Source organism: Solea solea, chromosome 21, assembly GCF_958295425.1.
Source record: "Solea solea chromosome 21, fSolSol10.1, whole genome shotgun sequence".
In the NCBI taxonomy this organism is placed as follows: Eukaryota; Metazoa; Chordata; class Actinopteri; order Pleuronectiformes; family Soleidae; genus Solea; species Solea solea.
The window spans coordinates 10666459-10681767 of NC_081154.1; the positions used below are offsets into that span (position 1 = coordinate 10666459).

Sequence of the window (15309 nt, forward strand, 5' to 3'; positions counted from 1 at the left end):
CTTGTGTATGCGGTGTAGTTGATAATGAGGTAGCGTACATGTCTTCCTGGAGACAACACACACACACACACACACTGCTGTGAATTCAGACATGGCAGTTCAGAGTCCCCTCACACAGACAAACTGTGAATGTGCTGTTTATGCTTGGTTTGACCTCTTAAGGACTACCTGGATGCCATGGTGGGGGTGTGCTATGACGGGGTGGAGGGTGTGCTCTACCTCTGCCTCTTCTCCATCCTCACAGCCTGTGCCTTCACTGTCATGCTGTGTGCCATTCCCAAGGCGTGGAGACAAATTGCCTGCAGGTCAGTTCATTCTCTGTTTGTGTGCCTGCCGGAGCGCCCTCATTTCCTCGTCCTGCACCCACTGTGCATGCACACCAAGTAGATTGTATAAACCTTTAGTCATGGTTTTTGCCCTTTTTTGTGCATAAAAAAATTGGACCTTGCATATGAAACATGCAGGACATACAGTATAAATATTGTAAACAATACCTCGAGAGACAACCTCTTAAAATTCTCATCATACTCTCATCATGTCATTCTATGCCTATTCTGAAATCAGCCTCTATACATCCCTGCTTTCTGTGTGTTTACAATGTAGCAAATTAGAACTTCAGAAGTCAAGAATATTAATCTCAAGACAGTCAAAGACCTTTTGTTAGTAAATTTGCACATTTTCTTTAAGCCTGTTACTTAACATTTATTAAATAACATGTACATGAAGTTGTGATTTATTTGTCACACATAGATCTCTTGGAAATGTCTGATTTTCAGTAAAAAATAGTTTACAATAGTGTTCTATTGTGCACAAATTTGCTCTTTGAATTGGGTCACAATCGTTAATCCACTGGTGATTTCAGAGGTCTCACACATGTGGCCCTTTAGTCAAGTTCATGTGGCCCGCCATTTAAATGTTTTATGTGATATGGTTACATTCATTTAGCATCATAAATGTGTGGTTTTTTTTTTTTTAGTTTAATTATATATTGTTACACATCAAAACAAGCACCTTTATTTTGAAATTGTGTAAAATATCATCAAAAATGTCATTGCTATATCGTGATGGAAATCATGATTACCAAATCTGAGGCTCATGTGGCCCCAGGGTCATTCGAGTTTGAGACCCCTGAGTTAAACGGTAGCATTGTTATTTATTTATTTATTTATTATTGTTATTGTTATTGTGATTTTTAAAGCCAATGAACAGCTTTATTAAAGACTAATGTGTGATCATGATAGCTCCCCCGCCTCACAGTTTAAAATCCACTGGAGCAAATCAATTATCGTATCCCTCCCGATGTCTTTCTCCGCTCGCAGGGAACGAGATTATGACGACATTGACGAGGAGGACCCGTTCAACCCACGCGCAAGAAGGATAGTCTCGCAGAACCCGAACCACACCAACATGCACAGCTTCTGCAGCTACAGCAGCAGCATGGGCAGCCAGAGCAGCCTGCACCCGCCCGCCCCCACCGTCTCCAACGCCCCCATGTCAGAGTACATGTGAGTGAACTGATGCGGTGAACTGATGACGTGAAATACACATCTCAAAACTCCTACTGCTTCTGAGTCATTTATTTCACTCTTTCCCAGGAACCAGACAGCTCTGTTTGGGGGAAATCCACGGTACGAGAACGTGCCGCTGATTGGACGCGGATCTCCACCCCCTTCGGTGCGTTGGGTCCCAGAGGCTAAGTCTGCCTTATAATGTCAATACCCACGCCAACAGTAGACAGATTGAACATTTAAAGTGCAGGAAGGTGTTTTCACAAGTATAGCTGTCCATTATGTCATTCACATTTTAGTCCTCTGACTCAGCTCACTTTCTTTCCCCTGAGTTTCACATTGACATCATCCACTCAAGTGTTAACCTTCAAGTCTCAAACAAGTCTAAAGTTATTCTTGTAAGAATCAAGCAAGTTATTAATATAGACGATGTAGACATGTAGTCATTTTGAATTGCGAGAGTTTCATCAGCAACAGAAACACTGCATTACTCGCTCAATGTGACGACTGTTTCATCATCTCATACAGCTGAATTGTTTATAAAAAAATATATTCAATTAATATCAATAAAATGAAGAAAAATAAACCTACGGTGCCTAAAATGTAAAGAATACTGACATTAGGCCTACAGTAAACCATGGAATGGTGTTTTTAAATATTAGTCTAACTTATTATAACCAGCTGCCACCTGCCAAGATGTTAACTAGCATCAGCTGACTTCCTGTCTTACCTTGTGTTGCTCGGTAGCCAGGTTTTTTACCAGGTTTGCTCAAGTCTAAGTCGAGTCTGAAGTCATGACTCTCCACTTAAGTCTCCCATCTCTGATATTTAATAACCATTCTTAGCTCATTTAATGATTTATTGAGATATTTGTCCTTTGAACTGAGTGCCTTTTTCCTTCCCCTCATAACTTACAGGGGGATTTGCACTATCAAAGCAGGGAGAGAAGTAGAAAAGTGGTTAATATTTAATCGTGAAATGAACATCATTTTGCTCCTCTCAGGCAAAATTCCCAATGGAAAGTGACAGTGAAGTCTTAACCCATAAACTCCCTCTGTCTCTGTGTTGCCACTAAAGGTTTTCTCCATCACTGGATACACGTGTCCCCCACTGGGCCACTTGTCTCTTGTCAAACGACAAAAGATAAAAATAGAAACATTTAAGATCAAATATTCAACAGGCACTCCCTCACATACAGCACATACGTGCACTGTGGTGTGTTTGTGATGAAATGCTGCAGCTTCATGCTCTCTGTAAACATCTTTATTATATATTTAAGAAAACGCTGCATTTCTCAGGTAAATGAAGTTAATTAACACTATTTACACGTTGAATATCCTTTCAAAGGTTTAACATGAAATGAATTCACATTGGACTGATCATGTCAGTCTCGCTGCAGGGTTTTCTTGTCAATGAAATATTAATAACGTCTTTTTTTTGTTGTTGCTTTGATGTCATTCTTCATTCTCATTAACCTTCAGCTGCTTTTTCTAACTGAACCACACGCAGAAACTGTGATGTTCTTCTTTTATGAGCCCTATTCCTAATTAATACCAAGTCGTGACTGCAACTGTGCAACATCATGCAGTATAGTCTTCGGCTAACGGCTTCTTTCATATATGTTTTTTTTTGTTTTTTTCCTTTCTCCGTTTGTCACATGTATGTACGTTTGTTTGTATCTTTTATTTCTATATTCCCTCTTTCTTTTAATCAACTTTTGGAGATATACTCTCAGCAGTATAGAAACAGAGTAAGTCTTTTAAAATCTTCATCAGGATTGATCCCACTCTCACCCCCCTCCTGAACCCTTTTCCTCTCTGATGCATCTTTTATCTCTTCACTTTCCTTCACCTCACATCACCTTGTTTGGTTCCTGTGTGGTTTTGGCATGGCTTTAAAAACTCACAACCTGTGATGTCCTCATCTTGTGAATTAGTGAGGAATGTAGCCCCCTGTTGTCCACATGGTGCTACTGTAGTTTATAGTCCTGACTTTTCCTCACAGTTAGCCCCTGTGCATGAAGTCCTGCTTCTATCATACAGCTTGATATGTATATACAGTGTATTTCATTTGAGGTATTACTGTAAGTAATGTAAAATGGCATCATTATTACTATAAAGGTGCTTGAAATAAGCAAACTATTAAAATAATTTGCATTTTGCTTTGTATTACTACAATAGGGATAGTATTGTTGAAAAATTGTGCTTCCCAACCTCAATTTCTTCATTCTTTTCTTTCGTGTCCACCAGTGACACTTGGTCCAGCTTACATTACTCATTTTTGGAGTACAGCAGCTGTAATTAGCTCAGATTAGCTGTTAAGATTAGGGCTGGGTATTGTTTGAAAGACGTAAGACACTAGTTTTGGTGCAACACTTTTAAGTCTTTTATCTTTTATTAAAGAACCAGAGGGTTCAAATATAATCAGCTATCAAAGAATTCTCCCAGAACCAGTGTTCCTCTTGCATCCTTGATCTCCCGGATTTTAATCTAGTTTAACATCAGTAAACCCAAGCTGACTACATAAACCCTTAGAGCAGTTTCAGCCCTTCAGATTTGAAAGAACTATATCTGCTCAAAAGACAGATTTTCTGTGCATTTTTCACCATTATCAGCCAATGACAAGGCTCACACTTTGTGAATCCACCTTAAATATTTAACTTCTGCATGTCTCTGTATTTGTCTTTCCATCCGCAGTATTCTCCCAGCATGAGGGCCACCTATCTGTCCATGACTGAGGAGCAGAGAAGACACTTTGGGAACGACTTCCAAGCATAGACTACTTTGTCTGTCTGAGGAGGAAAACATCCTGACACGCAAAGACACACATCCAAGAAGAGACGGGTGTGTGTGTGTGTGTGTGTTGTGTGGTTGTTCCAAGCATCGCAAAGAACAGTGTCACATCTACATCTGTCTCAGGACAACAGAACCATATCTGTACTCTCTTTTATTTTTGCTCCAAGTAGTCTGTTGAAGGAATGTACCTGCTCACAAGTCTTGAACTATGAACAGTACTATCGTTGTTGTTCAGCGCGGAGGGAGAGACAGGTGTCGTCATGAGCGTCTGTGTTTACCTGAGGCCTTCGGGTTAAACGTGTTAGTGAAACAGGCGATCTCTTATTTTGACTTAACAGATTATAGGAATGTGAGGATTCGTAATATCTCGCTGCAGCAAAAACTAAACATGTTTCGCGATAAGTAAACAATGTGAATCTTTGATAAGGAGATGTGTGTGCGTGTGTGTGATATTCCACAACCGAAATGTAAACACGGCATCATATTTTCGTACGTACTCTTGCTTCATGCTTGATATCTGTGAAGCACAAACCCCCAGCACTGACAGCACACAGGAGGAGGCAATGTTGACTCATAATTTATTTACATTCACACACAGACACGCCTGCAAGTGAAGCTTTATGTTTCTACATCTCTGGGGACGAGACTACCTTGCGACCAAGACCTCTGTAAATAAAAGTAAATGTACAATAACTCCATTTTTATTTTTCTTTAAACAACGTGCCATTTTTTCTATAAATATATTTTCTAGTTTTTTTTGTGGAAGTGTCACATAGGATCACTCTTTTTTGTACTTTCTAAAGGGCCATCATTTCTATTGTCTGTATATCTAATTCAACTAATGCGAGAGAAAAAAATTCTAATTTTTTTTGCTGTAAGCTGTGTTGCACTAACTGTAGTCAATGAGAATATTCAGGTAATTATTTTCATCAGTACATGCAACAGTACATGGTTGAAATGACTTAACAGTGGTTTTCTGTAGGGATCTAATACACGCGGTGTAATTTATTAATCATGATTTGTGTCGTTTCTTTTAGCATGTTACACTGTACAGGCACTGGCCGTGGTGCTTAATTTTGTGTGTGACCTCAAGAGTGTGACGACTCATTGTGAGCTGAATAAACAGGTTTTCAGTACATTTGTGAACGTGTCGTAATTGTGTCGTTGGAAGTTAACTCATTCTTACTTAACAAGCTACCATCTATATACTATATTTCACCATATCCAACACCAGTGTATACTTAATTTATTTTTTTAGGACATAAATGCACTGCAGATATTGTAAATCACACATGACACAGAAGTTTTTTGATAGATAGATAGATAGATAGATAGATAGATACCTTCCCTTCCTTATGGGCTAAATTGGGCATTCTCATTTTGTCCAGCAGGGGTCAGCATAGTATAATGAGTAATATAAGTAAGGGTTATACAGAGTTGATAATGTGTATTTCAAATTTAGTGACAGCAACACGAAAGACCACATATTATTTTGCAGTCCATAATATTTTGCATCATAGCTTACGTTTATTTAATTAATTCGGTCTGTTCATATATATATATATATGTACTGTTTTATATTCTGAAGTAGTGTTGTTGACAGTAGCTGTCTGACACTGTCGAGGGGTCTCTAGGGACAACACACACACACACACGCGCGCGCACAGCAGCAGCAGAGCGCGACAGACAGACAGAAAAGTGAGAAGTGAATGCAGCAGGTGAGCTTCTGTTGCTGCCGCTGTTGCCCGTGCTCTCTCTCCCTCCCCCCCCCCCCCTCTCTCTCTCTCTCTCTTTACCGCCTGTCGCCAGGTGAATCGTTGTCCTCAGCGGAAACACACTGCGGGAAACGTTACTACGGAGCGGACACGCACTCTGACGCGCAGAGACACAACGGAGCTACGTTGCTGTTGAGTGTCAGGCAGGAGGGCAAAAAAAACAACAACTCTACAAACATATAGGACAAAGACGGTGTTCAGGCTTTGGCTGGACAGTAGTTGCTGTTGTTGTTGCTTCGCGGTGGAAGAGGAGTGAGTTCAGCAGCAGAGACCCGGGGGCTGCGGGAGGAGAAGAAGGAGGTGAAGGTGGAGGTTGTGGTCCACTCCGCAGGTGGAGAGCAGGATGGACCAGTGTCCCGTCTGCTGTTGACGCTCTTCTGTCCCTCAGTGTGAACCGAAGTGACCATGAAGGACACGGGGGAGTCGAAGGACCAGCAACTCAGTGTAAGCACACACTTATATTTTTATTTATTTCATTATTCTGCTCAGACGAGTTTCCATGTTTCTTAAACGAGGTCTTGTTAGTGTTCAGTAACTTTAAACAACAATTTTCAAAGAAAACACCAAATTAGGACTATAAGTTGTTTCTCTATGTCTCCATTGTTTATCTATATCTATACTGTTACTCTATTGCACCTTAATTAGTACCTGTCGGCATATTAAAGGCATTACAACAGCAGCTTTATAACACAACAGGTGTATTGCATTTAATCAACCTGTACAGGTGTATCTCATTAAAGGTTCTCCCTGGTTTTCTTTAAATGTTTCAGAGCAACATTTAGCCTTGGTGATTAATTAATCACTTGATCAAAGGGGAAATTAATCAAATGAATCATTTTAGCCTCTTGAAAGGTTCAATACTACTTTTGTGAGCTTCTAAACAACACAACAAATAGCTGTTGCTGCTTCTTATCCACACGTTTACATTTGGTTTGTGAAGCCTTTATGTGAAATGTGGTGGGTTTCTGTGGATTGTTTTGGATTCTACATTTCCCTTTTTCTCATCTCTGGTTCCTTTATTTTGACCATGTACCAGACTTCATACTGAGTGTCGTATCGGTGTCGCCTGCTGCTGTGTAGAACATTGTCATGTGCACTGGATGTTGTTTTGTGACATTTTATTGACCACATTATTGTGGACAAAATGCAGGGATGAAACAAAGTACAGTCTGTTATCAAAAATAATGGTTAGTTGTAGTCCAGCACTTCACTACCTGCACTGTGGCCTTGTCTAAATTATTGAAGTGGCTGTTTCATTTGCCTGGCCCCTCTGCTGTCCAGATTGTAATACACTTTCCACTCAGTACTGACAGACACACGTCCTGATTATTCCCGCACTGTTGCTTTGGTAAAAGGACATTGGATTTGTATGAGCATTACAAATGCCCAGGCATTCATCATATTTTACTTTTGATCGAGACCTTGTCACGAGTTACATCAGCTTGAATAAAACGCAGTTCTTTCAAAATCAGAGTTCCTAATCTTTTCGACATCTTCATACATTTCTTGTATCTTTAATAATGCCGAGACCAAGATATCCTAAGTTTCAGTCCTCATCAGAAATCCTATTTTACCATCGGATTGTACTCCTCCCATAAAGGCAGTTGTGTATTTAATTATTCACGACAGAAATGCAGCTCAAATTTTGTAAATCATTCTGAGCTGAGAATGAGCTCTTCTGGGCAAAAATTCTGGTTCTGGTTTGACGACATGGATGAGAATACAGAGCAGCTCATACAAGTCTAACTAAGCAATCTCAATAAATATACATGTTCAGTTCACACAGTCTTTTGTGAATAGGAACTCATTTAGTATACAAGGTAGCTTGCTGTTTTGTGCTGTCAATGTTTGTTGAAATTGAAAATCTTTGCATTGATCAAATTCAAGGGTGACTGAATTCACTCTGTGCCGCAGGTCGCCTTGAGGATACGACCCCTCAGTGATGCTGAGCAAGAGGAGGCGGCTACAGTCGTGGCCCACAGGGTGGATGAACAGGTGAGATGGTCGTCCTTTGTCCTGACAGTGTGTGTGTGTATCAATGTCCAGTTCACGTCTGTGCCTGTGAGTGAGTGACGGAGGTTCAGTCAGTGTGTGGGAGCGGGAGCAGAACACTCCTCTCCCCCGCCTGTCACGAGGCATCACAGATAAGGTGTCTGTTTTATTTGAAAACAACTTGTTTGTGACGGTCAAATGTCATGTTTCATTTGTGTATGAATGCTGAATGACTCAGTCCTGCAGCAAAGAGTGTGACCTTTCCTACACCTGAGAGAAAGCTGCAGATTATGCCACGAGCAGAGGACTGAAAGCTTTGCCATAGAGATATCCTGGGGTTTAATTGGACTCCGACATGTGCTGCGTTTCAGCTGCGCTTCTACTATAAAACATCTGCTCTGACGGTGATTCAGTCTCTCAGTGAGTAACACTTAACAATCAGAGCAGTCGGCAACAATTATGTCTGCTATGGATTAGACACCAATCATTATTGGATAGTCGAGGCTGATAATTATTTTAGAGTGTAAACATTTGCATAGGTGTTTTATTTAATGTTGGACAGTTATAAGAAGCATCTTCTCTGTTTGGCTTTTGAATGTTTTGTGACAAGTTAACTGCTTAGAAAGGGTCCATTATGCTAATTGTATTCTCTGTTCGAGTCATCCGTGGCAGGAGTGTGATTCTGAATGAACAAAAAGTGTATAAACAGCAAAGCTGGACATAGGTTTTTGTGTTTTGAATTTTAGCTGTACAAATATATTTTAAATAATTGCTTCTGGATTACAGAAGGGCAGTATGGAATGAGGGCCATACACTGGCAGGCCTTGCCTTTAAACTGGTCCCTCTTGGGGACTATTTAACAGTACCACCGTCGAGTGTGTCATGATGATGAAGGTAGTGCAAATGTTAATGAGCATAGTGACTGGGAACCTGCAATGATGCCTCATCTCTCAGCTCAGGCTGTTTGAAGTTGTAGTTATACTGGGGGTGGGCTGCTCCACTTAATAAAGCAAGAAAAGCCAGGAAAGTAACAGCCTAGCAACCGCTCACACAGATACTCAGATTCACCTCAGTGTAGCAGCAACCAATGCCTGAGGGAAACATACAGTATTTATGCACAAATGAAATGTGTTTGCTCATGCTGCTGGAGGTTTTCACTCGGAACACATCGAGAAATATCTGGGTAATCCACGGCACTGCGATGTGACTTGTTTTCTGTCTTAAATGACACCATCTCTCATGGATAACATTATTACTTTGGTCTGCCATGATGTCATTAAAACAGGGCTGGACTCAGGGGATTAGAGTACAGCAGCAGCCCCAGCAGACTAGGTGCTGGCATCACAGTGCCATGCAAAGACTTTGCTCTTGTCCTTTTTCCACCTGCAGATTGTTGATTAATACCCCCCGAATAGCACAATTCATATGTATTATGTATGTGGTGAGAATGAGAAATGGACAGATCTGCTGTACGGTCCCAGTGGGGTCACCTCAAGTTCACTCAGGCACATCAACAGAGTAGGATTAGAATAGCTTACAATGCGCACTTGTTATTGAGACGCTGCAGGGAACCTGTTGTTTACCTTCACTTTACCTGAACTGCCCTGACTGCCCTGACATGACTGGAGGGGGGTAGCGTGAGGACAGTCAGTGACAACAATGGTATGGGATTATAGCACACAGGATATCTCAACCCGGTTACCTATAGCTTTGGACTGCCGGAGAAATAATGCTGCTGCTTTGCAAATACATAAAACTATTTTGTTTACTTTGTCTGTGAGACAGACACACAGGCAAGCTTTACGGGCAGTGCTCAGACAGATTAGTAAGGGACTGGAGGCTCACTTGGCTGACTGGGTGGTAGTACGCAGATTTAGCTGTCCTGGCAGAAAGCAGACCACTTGAAGCTGGCTAAGCCTCTGGACATGAGCTCATTGGATGGGTTTTAACTCAGGTTAAGCCCTTTGCCACCTGCTCTCTTCGTTTCTCTGGCTTACTCCCCCAGGGACTCAGCCACTGCCTTTCATGGACCACCTGTTACCTGTTTACCCAAGAGGCTTTTCTTATCCTTGAGCGAGTAGTACACAGGTCACATGTGCACTAGGGGGGATTTATGAATGAGATATTATTCAGGAAAGTACTGCAAGCACTAGTGTCCATTATACCAACCCGGATACAAGATAGAGATAGGATATTGGTACGTTTCATTACTAATGGCATTTCTGTTGGCCTTTAGTAAAGACATTTGAACAATCATTTTGGACCAATGTTATGTAATTACACCCTCACAAAGGGCAGGAGATGGAGTGATCTGACCAGTTTCTGAATAAAACAGTTAGGAAAAATCAAGGAACCTGTTAAACCAGCGTTGTCTGGGACACTGTGAAATGTGAAAACCACAGACGCATCAGTTTGATATGGGTCAAAGGGCAACCACAAAGACCAAAGACTGTTATGAAATAGCATTAAAACAAAACGAAAAACTGCTGTGAAATGTGATCACTGTGAGAGGAACAGAGAGTGGACGTTGCTGTTGTCAGTGAATCAAATGTGTTGGTCCCTTCTCGTTCTGTTATCATGCAGTGACACAATAATGTGACTTGATTGAACCATTGTTGCCAAGTTAATTACCTCTTTTAAGTTTTACCATAATCTAATCTTTGTGTAAAAACTGAAGTGCTTTCATATGTATCCATGGAAACGTTTGGTGGTACGTGCTTTGTATTTTATGAGCCAAGAAGTTTAAATCCACCAGTATGGTCATTTGGTGTGAAGTGACTGGATTTTTAAACTATACATTTATGAAGAAGATATATTTCCTTGCTGACTTGTCTCAATCTACAATTGTAATTGCAAATGTACTGCATGTTATGTCATCTGGAATAGCTATGGTTGTACAGAACAGCATGTCGTGTTGTAGTAAAAGAGAGGTGATATTATCTGTCCTTAAGAGGCTAAAGACAAGGCTATATTTAGAGCCTTAGGGATAAAGATGGTTGCTCTGCCTCTTAAATGGGACACTGAAGGGGAATTTTATCTCACTACTGATTTAACTCTGTACAAAAGACAATACATGTGTTGAAGGCAAATAGACCCGAGTTAGGATTTTAGAAAATACAGAACAGTGAGGGTAAGTGAAGCTGATCTGCAGAGCAGACTTAATTATTAAAAGCCTGTTTTGCAGTTAATTATTTCAAAATGCATTGTTAAGTCTCTACAGTCATGGAGCATCTTTGCAAATGTGCTCATACACATGTACGTGTCAGTATTCTGGAACTGTGCGTTTATACTACAGCCTGTGTCTCAGCCCCTGTTAAGCGTGTCTTCAGCGGGGCTGGACTGTCAGCAGCACACAGGGGGAAATGTTTTACAGTGAGGCCTTGTCGCCATGGATACACATAGACAAGGTCAGGGACATTGTTTTTTAGTTGTTGTTGTTTTTTTTATATCCTGGCCCTCGGTAGTATGGCCCATCATAAAGGCCAATAATGAAAACCAGCATGTGAAGAAGGTCACTACAACTGGGATTTTTCATTGTTGTTATTTGTTGTTATATTAGTTTTTTGGTTTTATTTTATGGCTTCTCTGTTGTGAATAGGTTTATAAATGCTATCTGGAATGGGAATCAAGAGAAGTGGCAATAAGTATATCACACACAGCCCAGATCTTTTCAGACTTTTTCAAATGCAGAGAATAACGAAAATGTAAGCTCAAGCCCTTAAAATCAATTAGCAGCTTTCAGCTTGTTACTTGTACAAGTTGGTCATAATATGTTCATGAATGGTTCATTCTCGACCTTTACAGAGCAACTCACCTGAAGTGCTCAGTGTAGCATTTCTGCCAACCTCTACACCTGTCAGTGAAAGTAGATTCAAATTGCTTTCACCTCAGAGGCAACTCCGTCATTAGCCTGATTCAGCAAAACAGGCTCCCTGTGGAAAATGAACCACTGATGAGAAAGGCATTGCACTACCAGCAACATCTAATCTGCCATGTTAGCACAGAAGTGGAAGCAAACATCACTAGGCTAGAGAGTTTCAAGCAGAAATGTGAAAATGATTGTCAAGTCCGAGTCTAAGTCAGATACTGATGCAGACCATATCAGGCTGGGTTAATAATAGGGCCAATCTATGGTCCTGATCTATTCATTTCTGTATTTCTGTTTAAGTCTGTGTATGTGTAGTATGAATCAGCTTTAACAGCTGAGCTACCATAGCAGTGAGGTTAAAGGCTCCATGACGACATGTGCTTCCTGAACATCATGCCAATGAACAATTTGGAAATGTATGTGTGTATAAGGCTGATGTCTTGCACATTAAAGAATCATCTCAGTCTCTTTCACACAGTAATGCCATGTTTCCATTATGGTACAGTTCAGTTTGGCACCGTACAGTGCGGATTGGGACAGTAGAGCCCATTTAGACTGAAAACAGTACCTTTACTTGGTAGGCGGGGTGTGCGCTGTGCCCAATGGTCATGTCGGCGAGATACGTAGCATGACGTCGTACCGCTGCGACAACATCGAACACAACAGACATTGTTGTGTTCGGTTATTTTGGTACTATTTTTAATGGAAAAAATGCAAAAAAAAATACATACCGTACCAAACCGAACAGTTCCACCTGGTGGAAACGCGGTTTAAGGCATAAATCAGTATTCTGTATTGGCTGATATTCAAAGCCAAGGTGTCCGTATTGAGACTCAAGACTAAAAAAAAAGTGCTTCAGTGTTTTTGTTTTATTTTAGTCCTAGCCACCAGTTTCCTTTTTATAAACACGGTGTAGCTAATTTAATTTTATTTGGATAATGCTTGCTGCTCCACTGTGAGTAACAGAGATCCTTAAGATGTGCATAAATGTGAAGAAGGCCACACTTTGGCCATGGCCGTGCATGGTCCTTTTTTTTTCTTCTAATTTTACAACATGTCTTGTTTGAATAGCTTCTTGTTTGGACAGGAGAGGGAAAGGAACTACAAATAGCCACCTCCCTTTTTAGCGGTGAAGATTTAACCTCTTTACATAGAGCCAGAGTCAAGAATGAGACCCGAACACAAAATGACAACATGTGTCACTGCTGAGAGGTGCAGAAGGGAACAAACAGCAGCACTTAGGGGGTTTATTTTGGGTTACACGCAGAAAATAGTCTTTCTTTATTACAAAATATGGGTTAATATGTCAGCACAAAAAGACTGCCTGACCCCGCAAAGTAGATCCTCCTCAGCCTCTCTGTGACTCCACTCATCCCTGTCCTCCCTTGTGGGTGAGTCTTTGCGTGTGTGAATGTGTAGTGCGTGATCCCTCTCACTGTTCTCCTTGCTGTCCCACTCCTGATTACATTGAGAGGGCAGGGCGTGGCAGCTCACCATGAGCAGCCACTGAAGGAAACTAAGCTGCTGGAGTCACTCTTGCTGTTGGCTTGGCTGAACAGCATATTGCCCCTGACAAACTCCCTATGAATCAAAATGAGCTCATTATTTCACCATCTAGCTTTTACATAATAAAGAACATAATGTAGCGGGTGTGAATTGTTTGCACCACGCTTTTCTCCTCTGGCATCTTTTGAGTCACGCTTATATCCACAAGGGGATATAATGAAAAAGGACAGATCTACCCACAGGGTTTCTGCTGTGACCTCATCAATACTTACATTATGGGTTGCACAAGAATCAGACCACCTCTTTACATCTCTGCCTTCGTTTTAGGAGAAAAGCACAGTTGTGATCAGAGTGTGTATGAGCTCACTTCGGGAGCATAATGTTCCCCTGCTTCCTCAATGAACATCTAATACCTCTTACACAAGCAGGAAGTACAGGTCAGCCACAGGGGCATCAATGTGCACTCTTTATTGGGCTGCTGGCAAGAGAGAATGGCAGGGATTGGTCTATTGTAGCTTAGCCAAAAGGTCACAGTGTCAACATAAACCGTCAAGCATCCTCACAATATCTCTTGAAGACACTATCAATTTAAACCAGAAAGAAAGAAGAGAACTTTGAATTGGAAATGTGAAGAGTTGTTGAAAGGATTATTACAAGGATAAGAGAAATTGGGACAGAGAGGAGGAGTGGCTGTGAGGACAGACAGATCTGCAGCTAGTAGATGTGTTTACAGAGAAAACATCTCATGTCTGTCTTGGGATTTAAGGAACTACAGGGAGAGATTCTCTTTGGGGGTTTTCAGTGTAATACCCCTGTCAAACCTGTGTTGTTTGTCTGACTCTGCCGTGACACAGCCTTTCCAGGAAAACAACAGCACCAACAGTGATTGATCAGAACTGAGTCTTTTTTAAAAAGTTTAAAATATTTTCTTAGGGCTGCAACCACAAACAATATGTTTGTGATTAATGGAGTGGAATAAACCCAAAGAGCAGTTGTTATTAAATTAAACCCACGAGAGGGAATAGTCTGTGTGGAAAAACACACAGAAATTACACCTATACTTCTCTACCGTCATCCTTCCATAGTTTTAATCTACCGTCATGTGAACATTTTAGTATATATTCACCATTTCTTTTCCTATTTTTCATTTTGCAAGTAAACACTACCCAAATAGGAGGAAAATACTTTTTTTTTCTTCATTCGACTGGAGTTTGCTTTGTTTCCTGTCTCAACACCTGACCTTTAAAGTATAATTTTCTTATGTGAGGGCACTTGGAACGACTCTGTGCTTCTTGGAAACCCTAATGGCTGCTTTTATGTTTCACACAGACGCTATCTCCCACTCTGTGGCTGAAAATGCCTGAAAATGGCATGTTGTCGAGTACCATTCAGCTATTACAGATATCATTACATGTGAACATGGGCGTGAAGTTATATTGTATTGAATGGATCCTTATGCAGCTTGCTGCTTAGTCCTCCTGCTCCTCCTCCTCACAAAGGGCATGTTTTATGAAAAGGGTTATTCATTTTTTTTCCTGCCTTTTATCTTCCAAATCCAGTAGAAGGGAGCCATGTTGTTAATGCAAGAAAGGGAAAAGAGCCAAATGTACTACAGCTTTTTTTATTATTATTATTTGAAGCTCAGGTTTTGCAAGTCTATGCAAAAACATATTTTCTAGATACGTCTTTGCCACGTGTCTGAATTAGCTTATTGTGTAATGTTTTAATGGTTTAACCTAGGGCTGGGCAAACTGGCAAAAAAACAAAACAATAGACATTTTGATTCAGTCAATATTGATAATTATGATGAAGTTAACATGATAAAAATGATTTGCTCTTGAGTCAAAGATCAACCCATATTATAA

The 15309-nt window shown here is 40.7% G+C and overlaps 2 protein-coding genes across 2 annotated transcripts in view; both read left to right on the top strand.

Moving 5' to 3' along the window:
* Positions 1-5441, top strand: part of ttyh2 (tweety family member 2) — a 49752-nt gene extending 44311 nt beyond the window's left edge. The window contains exons 11-14 of the mRNA XM_058621192.1: positions 163-305; positions 1320-1505; positions 1596-1674; positions 4205-5441. Coding sequence (XP_058477175.1) covers positions 163-305; positions 1320-1505; positions 1596-1674; positions 4205-4285 — 489 coding nt within the window. The 3' untranslated portion in view covers positions 4286-5441. The remainder of the gene's footprint in view (positions 1-162; positions 306-1319; positions 1506-1595; positions 1675-4204) is intronic.
* Positions 5442-6124: 683 nt separating this feature from the next.
* The window catches only part of kif19 (kinesin family member 19), a 28933-nt gene continuing 19748 nt past the window's right edge, over positions 6125-15309 (top strand). Inside the window, exons 1-2 of the mRNA XM_058621919.1 lie at positions 6125-6522; positions 7993-8073. Coding sequence (XP_058477902.1) covers positions 6484-6522; positions 7993-8073 — 120 coding nt within the window. The 5' untranslated portion in view covers positions 6125-6483. The remainder of the gene's footprint in view (positions 6523-7992; positions 8074-15309) is intronic.